General features: G+C 38.2%; 2 protein-coding genes across 6 annotated transcripts in view; one reads left to right on the top strand and one right to left on the bottom strand.

Moving 5' to 3' along the window:
• The first annotated feature begins 763 nt into the window (after positions 1 to 763).
• On the top strand, positions 764 to 13,608 carry fbxl9 (F-box and leucine rich repeat protein). 2 transcript variants are annotated; one of them, XM_017474258.3, is made up of 8 exons: positions 764 to 1,084; positions 1,472 to 1,573; positions 2,041 to 2,355; positions 2,660 to 3,331; positions 4,828 to 5,040; positions 6,413 to 6,628; positions 7,268 to 7,485; positions 9,297 to 13,608. In XM_017474258.3, exons 1-8 carry the CDS (start codon positions 1,058 to 1,060, stop codon positions 9,463 to 9,465), a joined length of 1,932 nt encoding a protein of 643 aa, XP_017329747.1. In that variant the 5' UTR covers positions 764 to 1,057; the 3' UTR covers positions 9,466 to 13,608. The 2 variants fall into 2 exon arrangements, with proteins under 2 accessions (XP_017329747.1, XP_053538407.1); XM_053682432.1 differs by lacking the exons at positions 6,413 to 6,628; positions 7,268 to 7,485; positions 9,297 to 13,608 and adding an exon at positions 5,640 to 6,399.
• elmo3 (engulfment and cell motility 3) overlaps positions 12,072 to 15,407 on the bottom strand; it is a 38,766-nt gene continuing 35,430 nt past the window's right edge. For all 4 annotated transcript variants that reach the window (XM_017474256.3, XM_053682430.1, XM_017474255.3 and 1 more), the window contains one exon: positions 12,072 to 15,400. In XM_017474256.3, coding sequence (XP_017329745.1) covers positions 15,188 to 15,400 — 213 coding nt within the window. In that variant the 3' untranslated portion in view covers positions 12,072 to 15,187. The remainder of the gene's footprint in view (positions 15,401 to 15,407) is intronic.

The following is a 15,407-nucleotide window of genomic DNA, read 5'->3' as shown; positions in this document are numbered from 1 at the left end:
CATCATTTGATTTAATATCGTGGATACAGGAGGTAAATTAAAGGTGGAGAGGACTTGTGGGACTAGAACTCATATAATATAGACTTTGAATGTGTGCAATAATACTGTGATTATTTATTAGGGCCATGGATCTTTTTATTTCTGAAGTTTTCACCAGAACACATTAGATTCAAGCTGATATTATTTATAGACTGTTCAGTGACAGTGAGCAGTTAAACAAGAACTCAATAAGAATGGTGGGTTGTGAAGAAAAAAATCTCTGAGAACCAAATTAGAGGATAAAACAGAAAGGCAATGCACAACATTGATGTGCACAAAGTTACTGTGCATTGAAGATGTAAGGTAAAAAATATTTTAAAAATCTTTTGGGTTGTAAATTGTTAATGTCAGTTTTTACTGACAGTTGTTACTAATATCAGTAAAGGGTACATCATTAATCTGACATTGATTAATCATATGCTCATGTTTAAATCTGATATTTTGCAGGTTACTTTCAGAGCACAGACTGAGCTTGATTTTGATCCACCATTTTGGTGAATCTCAGTTGACGTCATCAGTCTCACAACTTGTAAATTCTGCTCTCTGGGTGGTTAAAAAAACACGTTTAATGTATTTGTGTAAAGCACAAGGTTTATTTATTACAACGTTTATGTATTTTTATTGCAAAAAAATGTAGTTTAAATCCACGCCATCTGGCGGAGGAAAATAACAACAACGGCGAACTTAGACAGGAAAGAGGAACTCCGTTACCCTGCAACACTTCCGGATCTCTACACGTGATACCTAGTCACGTGATCTGCCGGTATTCTTTCTAATGTTTACCTTTCACTCTTGTTGATTAACTTGTTATCCTCGTGTAAACCCGCTGGATTTATTGAATACCGGAACAGACCGACTCGAGGGTGTGGTCCCCATGTTTTTGGTCAAAAACGGTGAATTAATTTACGAAAATTCATGGATTTGGACGGTATTATTTGACATCATCTGGTACATGATGTACGTGAGTCATAAGGACACTGTGGACCTTTCCCTATGCAGGTAAAATGACTGATCAGTAATGGAGACTCCATCATTACCACATGAGGTGAGTCTAATCGGATAGTGACAGGATTAAAGCAGCTGTAAGCTGTAAGTGAACACCCCAGTTAAAGTAAATGAGAAAATACATGTTCTGAAGCAATGTAACGGACATATCAGCATCAAAATCTGCCCTGAGAGATTGCACACACCACCAAGAGCGTGACCATAATCTCACAACAGCTTTTGGATAGTCTCATTTGTAATGTTTCTACATTAGAATTTTGTATGTAGATAAATTAGGGAAGGGGTGGGGTGTGTGTGTAAACTTTTGCTCTTAGATGTTCCTGTAATACCATACTACTTTCTAAATAAACACAGAATTGTGAGATGAGATAAATGAAGGAGAGGAACTGCAGTTGTAATCATGTACATTTTCCCCCTCTTGTTACAGGTCATTTCTCACATTCTGACCTTTCTTCATCCGTCAGACCGTAAAGAAGCCTCGCTGGTCTGCAGGAGCTGGTATGAAGCAAGCCAAGATCATCAGTTTCAGGTTATTTGCTGAATTTCAGTGGATAATATTAGAAATTTTTTTCTGTATCTTGAGGGAAATGGATTTAAAAAAAAAAAAAAAGAACAGGATCTACCTGATGGAAAGATTTGACAGATAATTAAAAGTGGTGCCTGATGATATAATACCATCGTAATACCTATGGATTCAGTTTTTATTTTTTTGTAATTTTTAATAAGCGAAACAAAAACCAATATTACAAGGAAGTGTTCATTAATTTGAGCAAGTGTTTCTATGTAAAGATCAAGCATACAGATGCGCTTTAGGATTCAACAGATCATTAATTTTAATGCTTTGTTGGCAAAACTAAAATGTTGCACAAGTAAATATCTGTAGTGCTAATCTATGTCCCAGTTTTACATTTGATAAATTTATGCCTATCAGCATGAGTAGATGTGAAATTCTCATATTCCTAATTTTGCCTTTATTTTTTTTCTCTCCACTTTCAGAAAAATGTCACGTTCAGGTTTCCGGCTTGTGCGTCTTCGTTAGGGTTTATCCGTGGTCTCGCATGCCGGCCTCGATGCAGTCTGATAATCAGCCATGTGGACGACTCCAATCTGTCACGTCAAGTTCTGGAGGAGGTCAGAGTTCACCTTGGGGCTCGGCTTGAGGGTCTGTCACTGCCCCGGAGCTGCATGATGGAGTCGTCGCTCCTGAAACTGCTGCCGTGCCTGACCGGCCTGCGCAAACTCGACCTTAACGGCCTCGACAGTCTCTTCATGTCAGGAGCTTTCCTGAGCCACGAGGAGCATCGACAGCAGGTCAGAGCTTCAATCCTCCATCAGTAATCATCAGAAACGTATGGAAAGCATTTACCCAGAATGCTAGAATTGCTTGAAATGTAGAACACAGTATGAGAGCTAGTGCGTACTCTTAGTGGAAGCATCACGAATCATCTTGAGCTCCATTAGTATGGAGAAGTGATTCACCAAACACGCATTGCTTTAAGATGATACTTAAATAAAGTAACACAATATAGCTACTTAAGTACTTTCCACCTTTGTGTAATTATTATCGAAAATATTATTTGAATAATATTGTGTCAGCTTGATTTGCTGTTTATAGGTTCGTACAGTGCTGAAGAACCTGGAAGAATTGGGCCTGTCTGACCTGCGCTACCTCTCTGACCTCACCTTTAACCGTCTAACAGGCTGCACTCAGAGACTCCGTCATCTAGCGCTGGCTGGCTGTCACATCGCTTTCGAGTTTGACCCGTACCTAGGCTGCCCGGTGGGCCCGGGCTCATCAGCCATGCTGTCTCTGAGGAACCTGCTCCGGCTCCTTCAGGATCAGAGCTCCACGCTGTGCAGCCTGGACCTCAGTCGCACCTCCATCACCCCTGAGTCTCTGCGCTCACTGGCTCGTGTCCCAGGACTCCACCTGGAAGAGCTGAGCCTGTCCGGCTGTAAGAAGCTCACCGATTACTCCATTGAGCAGCTCTGCAGGCACCAGAGAGGCCTCTACAAGCTGGACTTGAGCGGCTGCACGGAACTGACGAGCCGCAGCGTGCTGGCTGTAGCTGCCGAGCTCAAACAGCTCCGGAGTCTCTCGCTGTCCCACGTCTGGAGGATGACAGAAAAAGGGCTGGCAGATTTAATGACGTTGCCAGCTCTGAGCTCACTGGACCTGGCTGAATGTATTCATGTGAGCGGAGTGGAGCTGGTGAAAGGCCTGTCGTCCCCACGGCCCAGAGCTCAGCTGGAGAAACTCAGCCTCAGGAACTGCACCTACATCCGGGTGAGCACAGAGGCCAGGGTTTAATAAGATCCCAAACAAAGCATGTGAATCTGATAAAATGGACATTTGGTGGGTGTTCTACAAATAACAATAAGGGCAATGACGTCACAAAGAAATCCAAAAAGTAAAACTGATAGCCGAGGACATAAAAAGCTGACCAGAATATGTAAAATATTGACATATAGTACAATAATTTCTTAAATTAGCATTTAGTAAAAAGTAAATAATCCTAGCAATGTAAAGTTTGATGAAACATGTTGATACAGTTTAGAAAAATCGTCCATTTATACCTCATAAAAAATTGTCAGAATTAAGAGTTTTTCAAAATGATTCCCAAAATGATGACTTTGCATTACTTTGATAAAGTTGGTTTAAATTCTCTAAACCCCAAATGTATTCCTTACACAGCTTAAAGGTGTGAGACTTATTAAAAACTTCCAAATACAATCAGTGTCATCACAAGGTAAACCTTTCAACAGATTCGTTTAAAAAATAAATAAATAAACGTTTTAAGTTATAGATGGTGCGATACCACTTTTTCTTTCACTGAAATCTTGAGTATCAGCCGATACTGATAAGATATTCTTTTCTTTAGAAACTACTAATCTTTGCAGTGTTTCTTTTAACGGAACCACTTCACAGTTAAACTGTTTTACACAAAGAGCACTTCCATTTAAATCTAATAAAATATAAATATAATATAACAAAAATGAAATAATAATTAAAGTATAAATATAACAATAAAAAAAACAGTCAAGTCTCTTTCCATTTCAACATTGCCAGTTTCAAAAATTTACCCATTTTGTTGCAGGATCCAATATCTGATACGTTGTCTCCAATATCCGACCCACCATTTTTGGTATCGGTTTTGCCGCTGCTGATTCTCGGGTGTTGGAACGGTGCCATCAATAGTTTGTCATAATGTTGAGGAACTTGTCTTGTTATTGCTAATTAAATCATTTGCTTTTGTCTGTGAAAAGCAAAAACACTTTAATGCAAATTTAATACATGCCCTTCAGTTGTTTTTATGTACACGTTCGACTGTCGTTACCGGCTGCAGTAAATCACACCACGGATGCTAAATTAAATCAGTTGCATTGACTCCGCCTTGTATTTTCCTCTTTTACATAGAAACACCCCAAATTAAATATTCATTAACATCAACTCACAACATGGACAAGACATATACGTTTTTAAAGAAGACTGTAGCTCTGATTTCATGAAATCCTTTAACAATAGGTGTTTTGCAGAATTGTTGATTCAGCAACTCTCCTCAGACTTCCATCAGTTTCAAATGAACGGATTTTCCATTCTTTTTTCTGTAAAGGGAAACGTGTTCAAATCTACTTAGCTGTTTATTCGTCACCGGCTACTAGCTATACGAGTATTGTTATTGTGCCATATTTTCCGCAAGGTTTTGCCACCAGCATTATAGCGTTACGTTTTTTTTTTTGTGTGTGTGTGTATTAATGGATTCTGCTTGTTTTTCACTCCAGGACATTTGCTCACTAGCTCAGCTGTTGACGTCCAGTCTGAAAGAGCTGGATCTGACCTCCTGCGTTGTCCTCAAAGACTCGAGTGTCCGCGCTATCGCCTCCTACCTGCCCGGGTTGCAGGTGCTGTGTCTCGGCTCGTGTAAATTGATTACAGACTGGGGGCTGCTCGGGATGGAGGAGCCCAGCGATGGCAAAGAGCACAGCAAGCATACGGTATGAAACCTGGACATTCACAAGGGCATTTATATAATATTTATAAATACATTACACATGATTCTGTGATTCTGACCAGTATAAAGTATCATATCACTAAAAACAATATGGGGTAAATTATCATCTCTCAGCTGCACGGTAGCTTTGTGGTTAGCTCGTTTGTCTCACACCTCCAGGGTTGGGGGTTCAATTCCCACCACTGGCCTGTGTGTGCGGAGTTTGCATGTTCTCACTGTGCTGCGGGGGTTTCCTCTGGGTACTCTGGTTTCCTCCCCCAGTCCAAAGACATGCATGGTAGGCTGATTGGCAGGTCCAAAGTGTCCGTAGTATGTGAATGCGTGTGTGACTGTGCCCTGTGATGAATTGGCATCCTGTCCAGGGTGTACCCCGACTTGTGCCCGATGCTCCCTGGGATAGGCTCCAGGTTCCCCACGACCCAGTAGGATAAGCAGTATAGAAGATGAATGGATGGATGAACATATAATATAACATAATGATTTATATATTATATTACATGATTTTACATTGCATTACATTAAATTATATTATATTATATAATATTATCCATCCATCTTCTATACTGCTTATCCTTCCTTCAGGGTCATGGGAAACCTGGAGCCTATCCCAGGGAGCATCGAGCACAAGGCGGGGTACACCCTGGACAGGATGCCAGTCCATTACAGGACACAATCACACACGCATTCACATACCCATTCATATTATATTATATTATATTTATTATATTTATTATATTATATTATATTACATTATATTACATTATATTATTGCTTACCAGCATTTTACATGCTTTGAATACTTCCTGGTGTTTCTGCAGTAATAAAATACTTTATGTAATGTCTGCAAAAATTATCATCAGACAGTTGATAATTGTGTAATATCCCCCACCGCTGTGTTGATCACCAGTGTGTTATCAAGCTCTATAGAAATGTTTAAAAAGTGTTTTTTGTTGCAAATTGATCTAGCATCATCATAAACTGAGTTGTAGTCTCAAGTTTATAGAATTAATTCCCACATTAGTAGTAGTCTTGACCTTTTACTATGTGTAATACTACTGAGCTTTCATGTAAGGAAAACCCTACATGTTCAGCACTCTGAGATTTAATAATAATAATAATGCCCAGAGCAAAGTAAATATTTGATATGATCACCATGGGGTCCAGGTTACTGCGGTTTTAACAAGCGTTTAACAGCTGTGCATGCTTTTGTGATTGCACCCGCAATTAATTTCACAAACACTCAGATCTCAAAGTGTAATGAATTTACAGTGTACAGTGTAAAAGAAATCATTATGATATGGATGTTAGACTCTAGTTTTAGTTTTGGAACTAATCTGTAACTCTTCACCACGTAGCAGGAGGATACAGAGCCCAGCTTTACCCGGACTTTCGGGAACATGGGTTTCTTTCAGCCTCCTAGAATGCCGTTTGATGAGAAACCATGTCTGGTCACTGATGAGGACTTGGGCGCCTTCAGGGAGCAGGAAGGAGCCTCGTTGCGGGCGATCAAGGGTCTACAGGAGCTCGACCTGACCGGCTGCTCCAAACTGACAGACATCAGCATAACGCAAGTGTGTGTTAGTGCAATCACCAGAAAGTCAGTGCAGTCAGTTAAGCAGAAACGACTATCTGTGTTTGATCAGCATTTTATAAAACGTGTCATTTTATAAGAGCACAACGTGTAGCATGTTTTACAGAAAACTTTTATTATAACCTGGAACAAAAACTGGACATGGTGGAAAAGGAAAAAATGGTACAGTAATGTACCGTTCCACGTCCCGCTCTGTAGCTGGAGCCCCCTCCTGTCCGGTGTTGTGAGCGGATCTATTCTATTTGGGGGCAGCGCTAATTTCAGGTCCAGAATAATGTAAATAAAAGGCTGAAACGAAGAAAGTACTGAATTTGTTGCATGGACATATTGCAAATCACTTTAGTCTTTATAAATACAAACTGCGGCAATTTAAAAAGCTAACGTCCTAGATTTATGTTAGCACAAGGTTCTTGTTATTGTGACGCTGACACAAAATGTCATTTGTAAAATATGTGGTTCGGATTACACGTAACCAGTCAAGTGAACAATTCAATTTCTTACAGTGCAGTCAGTACAATTCTGCAATCAGAATACATTCATAAAAAACGGGATTTGATGAAAACATTAGTATTAGCGTGCGTACAGTACAGCATTCTCAGCCAGGTCCTTGTTTTTTCAGGTGCTGCGTTTCCCCGTGCTCCAGCGCCTCTCTCTCGCCATGCTGCCAGAGATCAGTGATGAGGGCGTGGCATCTGTAGCTCTTCACTGCCGCTGCCTGACCAGCCTGGCGCTGAGCGGCTGTTCCCGGCTCACGGACGAGGGTCTGGCTCGCGCCCTGCCTCACCTGCACAGACTGCAGCACCTGCAGCTCGCCTACTGTGACGGCATCACAGACAGGTGAGCTGGCACAAACCTGCACCATACCTACACTTATGTACCTGCACCTATCATTTTATCAACATCACATTCCCTACAAATCGCCTTGTGTGATCACTGATTTTTTTTTTTTTTTTAATTTGAGTGGTGGTTTATTCCAGGCACAGCGGTGACGCTGTTGTTGTTGTTTTTTCCCCACACGTTGACCTCGTTAGACATTTTGCAGGTGTACAGTTAGAGCTCATCATGTTAGGTGTTAGGTGAAGGTGTTCATTAATTTTCTATAACAGCTGCTCTGACAGTAGTGCAGCTGCAAATCACAGGTTTATATTAATCTGCTCGTTCTATTACGTTATTGTTTCTATAGCAACAGATAGAGAGTAAACAAAGACTCGTACGGTGGACGCGCCACATAATAACTGTTGTTATTTCACAGTGGAAATTATATAGACACTGCTTTGGTGAAGTTTTATGTATGGAGATGTTTATTTGACATTTACAGTATGAGAGGCAGCTTTGAGATGAAGCTGTAACTTTTCTTACTTTTCATGCTGCCTTGTTTTTTTTTTGTTTTGTTTTTTTTGCCTTATTAACTGCATGAATTATTACATTTCCATTAAAAAAAAAGTTTTATGGCGTTTTATTACTTTGATTAATTCAAGTAATAAAAATATATATTTTAAAAATTGAATACAAAATTTGAGAGGGTAGTCGGTAAATTGTTGCCATTTGGCAACAATGTGCAATGGTGGAAAGTATCATACAGTCAAAAATAATACAAAATATATGAGATTACAATTCCAATTACTGCATATTCCAGGGTTAGTGTTCCAGAGTTTTTTCTGCCACCTAATAAGCATGTAAAAGTTATATCTTCTGGAAAGGAATTAAGTCTACACAAGAGAGAGGGGAAAAAAGAGGCTGGTGATAGAACAACTGTTTATAGCGTGATAATAGGACATTTCAGGGACATTACAGATTAAAAACTGACGTGCCTTTTGTAATAAATAAAAAATGGTAATTGATGGTCAGTAAAGTGGTATAAGAGGAATAAAACACATGCAGTTACTGGAAAATAATCAACGGCAGGGGGTAGCAGTAGCTCCAACACACGGCCTTATCATTGATTATATTTATATATACATATATATATGATGATTGATTTCCCATAACAGCACACCCCAAAATGCTTTATTCTTTACAGTGCTGCTGTAAGCAAAAGATTCTCGGTGGGTGGATTGTCTCACAGTGCGCTACGGTGTGTATATATATATATATATATATATATATATATATATATATATATACACACAGTGGTGCGTGTGATTTGTGAACCCTTTAGAATTTTCTATATTTTGTGGTACACTTCCACAAACATGTTGTGAAGATCAGCCTCTGATCAGATCCCCGTTCTTTGAAGAAAACAGGACGCTCACTCGCACCTGATTGTCATCGTATTGATTGAAAACGCCTGACTCTAATTTCACCTTCAAATTAAACTGCTAATCCTAGAGGTTCACATACTTTGCCACTCACAGATATGTAATACTGGATCATTTTCCTTAATAAATAATTGATTGAAATAAATAAATGATGTGCGAAAATCTGATGATGTTTCAGGTCAAATTTAGGTAGAACTGTAGAAAATTGAATCACAAACTTTCAAGCACCACTGTACTTTAAATATATATATATATATATATATATATATATATATATATATATATATATATATATATATATACACACACATATACACACGCGAGCACACACACACACACACACGGATCTGGCTTTGTGTTTGTTTTATTGTCTTTCATATATTCCACCAGGTCCCTGAGCCTCATAGTCCAGCACTGTAAGAGACTGAGGACGCTGGATATCTCCACGTGCAGAGACATCACTGTAACTAAAGTGGACCTCCTCCAGTCCCACCTGCCCTTTTTGGAAAACGTGCATTATCGGTCTGTGGGTGGAGCAGACTTAATCCTCACGTTCTGATTAACGGTACTGTTGTGTGGAAAAAGTTTTGGTACCACTACAACATTACAATGTACATTTTAAACATTTAGAGAAGGTGAGATATACAACTAAAACGTGGACCAACAAACCATCCAAGCTTCATCGCTGTGTAATTTTCCCCTCGCTCATATACCGTCAAATCCTGTTGGGCTTCCGATATTCATTCCCGCCTCCTGCGCACGGATCGGCAAGTTGTTCTGACACACAAGCATTCGGACCATACGACAGTTATCGGTAACACTTTCTATGACGGTCACAGCTACAATGAACTATGAGCATATTCATATCATGTCATAAAGCATTGATAAGTTATTACACACGTGGTTGTATCAATACTATTTATTGATATAAAATGCATGACACTTTATAGCTATCTGTATTATGCATGATGGATTCTAAGTAGTGTTCATGACACATTATAACGTTGAGAAGGTTTGTAAATGCTGCCTTTTTTTTCCCTTTAACGAATCAGTTATACCAGAAAGATTGTCAGGAAATCATTCTGCAAAATGTTACAACTTGTCAGCGTGTGTACAACGAAACATAATGCACTAATGAATTTATTTGGTATTGGCGATTATAATGCATCATAAACACTGCTTATAAATTGTAAACGCATTTTAAACACTTCTATAAACCATTATACACATACATCTTTTCCTAAATAGTTCTAACCATATGAACACACAATGTTTATGAAGGCTTTCATAGGTCACTATAGACGTGGCCTTAATAGAAAGTGTTACCAAATAATCGACTCAAGTTCAGGTTGCTAGGATAATGTGACAAAATGCTATTTGACAATGTTTGTTTTTTTTCCTGTTAATTTGCCTTCATGTTTCTCTGAAGCGTTTGTTAGCTTGTTTCCTCTTTGCACATAAACTCTAAAAGGTAAAATACATAAAATAGTACCTTATGCACTTGAAATGCCATAAACAAATGGCTTTTTTTCTTTGTAATATGCAGTGTATACAGGTGCATCTCAAAAAATGTGAATATCGTGGAAAAGTTCATTTTTTCCGTAATTCAAGTCAATAAATTAATTTAATAATTAATTTAATAAATTCTTTATTCTAATATTTTGAGATACTGGATTTTTGATTTCCATGAGCTGTAAGCAGTAGTCATCAAGATTAAAACAAAAAAAAAAGGCTTGAAATATTTCACTTTGTGTAATGAATCTAGAATATGAATGTTTCTACATTTAAAAAACCCCGTAAAGAGCAGTAAACAAATAAATTAAACAGTCGATATTTGGTGTGTCGACGATTTGCTTTAAAAATTTTTATCAGTAGTCTCAGGTACAATTTGTGCAGTTTTATTGAGCATCTTGCAGAACCAGACCCAGTTCTTTTGGAGACTTTGACATTCGCACTTGCTTATTTTTGCAGCAAAACCCAGCAGCCTTATACGCTGCTTTCTTTACTGACATACAAACATTCTTCTGTAACATTTAATTTTGTGCTGGAAAACTAATGTTAATAGTAATACAATAGGGTGCCTAAAACTTTTGCACAGTACTGTATATTATATATTACAGGTACGAAATGTTTTTTGTACAGGCATAGAGCAAGAAAATCAGAGCAAATCCATTTTTTCTAACTTTATAAACTACTAAACAAGTCCATTTTAATCAACATTTGAACAAACATTTCAAAGAGTACACAGGTTATTAGGGATGATTCTATATGTTAACAAATAATAATTTTTACCAAAAAAAAAGTTGTGTTCGGTCTTTACAGTATAACAGTATATATGTAAAGTACAACACCCCGAGTACAGTGAGTTGTCCAAACACAAGTCATTTGCCTTTAATATCATATATCACACACACACACACACACATTATATCAGTGATGCAGATGATTGTGATGGCGCAAAGCTGAAACGTGTACACAGCATGTGGAAAGGCTGTCACTGGTACAGTGAAAAGTTTTTACTGCTGTTATTGCACAAATAGTAAAGCCATAGTGTACTGTACCAGGGGATTTAATTTATTATGTATGCATTTTAAATATATTTTAAATAAGTATATTCATCATCCAGTATGATATGGAACAACTTTGATTCAATCTGATATTTGATAATACCACAGAAACTGATCCAATACAATATAATTCAATTTGATTTAGTAGCCACGGATCGATATCAACCAATCAGTGTTGAATGTTCTGGGGTGAATATGAATGATTTTTTCACAAACCAGCTGTTTGTTTACTTTTTTCAAAAATAATCAGTTTATAATTGTTGCAGGACTAACTTCAAGCGATGCCTTTTAAAATCAATGCATCAAAGTAAATCATCAGACCGTTACACTCGTACAACAAAGTAATGCTGCTTTCACACTTGCACATGCTTTTACGCAGTCAGACAGCAATTTAACCAGATTGGAAGATTTGGATAACAATAAACATCGCAAAACTTAAAAACGATTGTCTTGTTACTTTGCAACCTGAAAACACTGACTATGAAACATCTCCGATTGAACGTATTAATATTTTCTCACTAACAAGACTTTTTTTTTTCTTTTTTCCCCACGTAGCACTGTGTTCCCTTAATTTCAAATACATTTGATGTCATTGTACACTTTTTTTTTTTTTTTTCCACCTGAAAAGTTGAGCAATTTATGTCTCGGGACAGCTTTTTCTGGTAAAACTTGCACTAATGGTTGAGGAAAAAGTGTGAAAGCAGCTTAATTCCACTGAAACCGTTAATGATGATCCCACACCGGACTTAAACGATTTCCCATAGCACTTAAAACTTTAGTCAAACTATCTTTAAATAAAACAGGACTGTGCAAAAATATTTATTCAGGTACCCTCATTTCTTGATGTAGTTCATATGTACTTCATTTAAGTTCATATGATTATTTGGGTTCTGTATTAATGTGCTGATTTACAGAAGAGCTGATTCTCAAAATGATTTCCAGGCGTTTGTTTTACAGAGTGTACCGTGTTTGCTGATGAAATCAGAAAGATATTAAGGAAATATTAAGGAAAGTAAGATGCTTAAAATAAACAACTGATTTGATGATGTTACGAAGATGAAGGTTCATCACGTTGACCTGGTTTCTTTCTCTTTTTTTTAATGTATGTCATTATTTTGGAAGAATCTTCACATTAAAGTATTTACAGAACTGCTGCACATGATTAATTTTGTTTGTCGAGTTGTTGTATAGCTAAATACCTGTTTGTGTTAAGCACCATGCCTTTATTAACAACATTCTATTGTCCTTACAAGATAAAATGAAAACAGTGAAAACAATTGTTGCTCAGATCTACAGCGGTGCTTTAAAGATCATTTTGTATGATTTGTGACCTCTATTATTTCTGAAATTTTTAAGACATGTCACAAAATGCACCATTATTATTATTATCATTATTATTATTATGTGCCAAGTACCTCATGTACCAGTTACTGAAAAAAACATTTCTCTGTTCGTGCCAGTTGTTAATATTAAAGTCTTGTTCCACCACAATAGCTGCTCACACAATAATTACACAATATTGTTAGATTTTGTAGAAAATAAAAACCATTTCAGTGCCTCGTCAAAGTGTAAACTATTGCATATTTACTACCATCAGGTAATATTCACGCTTTTTAGTATATTGTATATCATTGAATGTTTAAAGAAACTCTTACTTCGAGCTTGGGAAATTTTCCCTGAAAACATTTCCCCTAAAACTATCAGTTTGCAATGTCTGCAGGGTGAATTGCAATAAAAGCATTAAGATGACCATGACCATACTATAAATAATTTGCTGTGAGTTTTAAATCGTCAGTTTTAAGGTAATTTAAGGAATACAGGCAGAGCTGAGCAGCTTTGGTTTCCGGGTGGGGGCGGGGCTAATTTCAGGGCCAAAAAAAAATGTGAACAGAATCTTAAAGTGAAAAAAAAAATAGGCGTATTCTTTGCATAGCAATATTGTGGAAAAAAAATTTCTAAGGAATCTGTGAAATTTTATTTTTAGCACAGGTCAATCATTAACAGTGGCGAAATCGTGTACTGTGACAGCACCTACTGCTCGGCTGTTGATACAGTACGTATTGATCAGTATATGTGTATATAATCTGTACATACTACATCCGCCATGTTGGCATTGTCACATGACCTACAACATTGCGCCCACACGCAGCCTTCTGCCATTTTTGATTCTGAAAGCTCTTCCGTGCCAGTCCTGCCGCATTATGGGATAGTGCAGTGTCCACTGCAGAATCTCAGAGGAAGTAGTAGTAGTAGTAGTAGTAGTAATAGTAGCGTAGTATGGATATTCTGATGCAGCCAGTGTGTTCACATCATGTTGGAATTACGGTAATTACAACACCTGGGGGGGAGAAAAAAAAAAAAAAAAAAAAGTGCTCATGTCTACGGCAAACTTCGATCTTAGAAAACGCTTAAGGGTAATAAGAGTGTTCTTATCTTAGAAAAGGGTTTCCAAGTAGAAGCCTTTTTTTTAAGCTAAGAACCTTTATTCGATCCTGAGCTCAGGTTACTGTCTATGTGAAGTTTCACATGTTCTCCCTGTGTGGGTTTCCTCTAGGTACCCCAGTTTCCTCCTAGAGGTGCCAGTAGGTGGACTGGCTACGCAAGGTGTGAGTGAGTGTGTGTGTGTGTGATGCTCTGCGACGGACCGGCATCTGATTCGGGGTGTATTCCCACCTCAAGCCTAGTGTTCCCGGTATCCTCCAGAATAACCGCAACCCTGACCAGGATTAAACACTTACTGAAGATGAAAGAACAAATGAAAGAACCCTTAAATGACCCTCTAAATGGACCGTAAAATAACCCTTGAAGAACCTTTTTTCCTAAGAGTGTAACTACTTGTTGGGAAATGTGTAACATCACGTGAACTGAAAACGGGAGCTTTTAAACTCAACCCAGGTCCATTAAACATTCCTGATTATTATCAAGTACCAATTGTATAGTTGTATACTATTATTTTTAGAATATTGCTTTCTGTTTGGCAGACAGTTGGCAGATGCTGTTGCGCGTATTTCCACAGTAAAGACACATTTCCGAGTAGAACCTCCGAGCCGTCGCCTTGTAACGACCGTAATTCCTATATAACGTGAACACGATAATTTTGTAATGAAACAGCTATATTTTACAGAACATGGCACTTTCTCAGTCAAAGTAGATCGGATCTAACTGACGCATTAAAGTGTGATGTTCCTGTGTCTATGCTACGGTCAGGCTATAACATTTATGCCTTGATTGTTTGTGTTGATTTGAGGAAATCACCCATTTTCCAACCTACACAACACAAATGGGGCATTGGCGTACCTTCGTGCAGTCCAGTTTAAGGGGGAATAAAGGAAGTAAGACAGAATCAAACAAGTTTAAATGAAGAAATTAGATGAGTGCAGTACCATTAGGAAAGGGAAAAAAACAGTTTAGATTTATATATATATATATATATATATATATATATATATATATATATATATATATATATATATATATATATATATATATATATATAATTAAACACCCTCACAATGCCTTGAAATTAACTGTCTCTCAAAAGAAACCTCTTTCAGAACCTCTTCAGTCAGTGGGCTTTTCTGTCTGGTAACATGTCCAAAATACCAAACCCCAGTCTTCACACTCGCTGCCGCTCGGCTCCATCACAAATCACCCGCAGAGTTTTTCTCGTGGATGGAGCAGGAGGTGTAGGACGTCACGCCCCGTCGCCTGGCCTTAATGCTCCGCCTGGCTGAAGTCATAGCAGAAGTTGAAGTTGCTGGGCGGTTTAGGGACGGGAGGGGCAGAGTCGGGAATGGGGACGTTCTCCAGGTCCAGGAGGCGGAGCTTGATCTCCATGGAGAGGAGGATCTCCAGTTCACTGCGCATGGACTCACTGCTCATCTCCTTCCCCAGCAGAACGTTCAGCCCATCCGTCCACAAGCAAAACTGAGAG

Source organism: Ictalurus punctatus, chromosome 8, assembly GCF_001660625.3.
Source record: "Ictalurus punctatus breed USDA103 chromosome 8, Coco_2.0, whole genome shotgun sequence".
Lineage (NCBI taxonomy): Eukaryota > Metazoa > Chordata > Actinopteri > Siluriformes > Ictaluridae > Ictalurus > Ictalurus punctatus.
Note: the sequence above shows the minus strand (reverse complement) of the source record. Positions and strands in the feature narration are given on the sequence as shown.

Bases quoted from the DNA above. Each gene is read 5' to 3' on its own strand.
- fbxl9 (XM_017474258.3), top strand. From the start codon at position 1,058: ATGGAGACTCCATCATTACCACATGAG. The intron at 3,332-4,827 runs GTGAGCACAGAG...TTTTCACTCCAG, and splicing joins GGAACTGCACCTACATCCGG to GACATTTGCTCACTAGCTCA. The intron at 7,486-9,296 runs GTGAGCTGGCAC...ATATTCCACCAG, and splicing joins TGTGACGGCATCACAGACAG to GTCCCTGAGCCTCATAGTCC.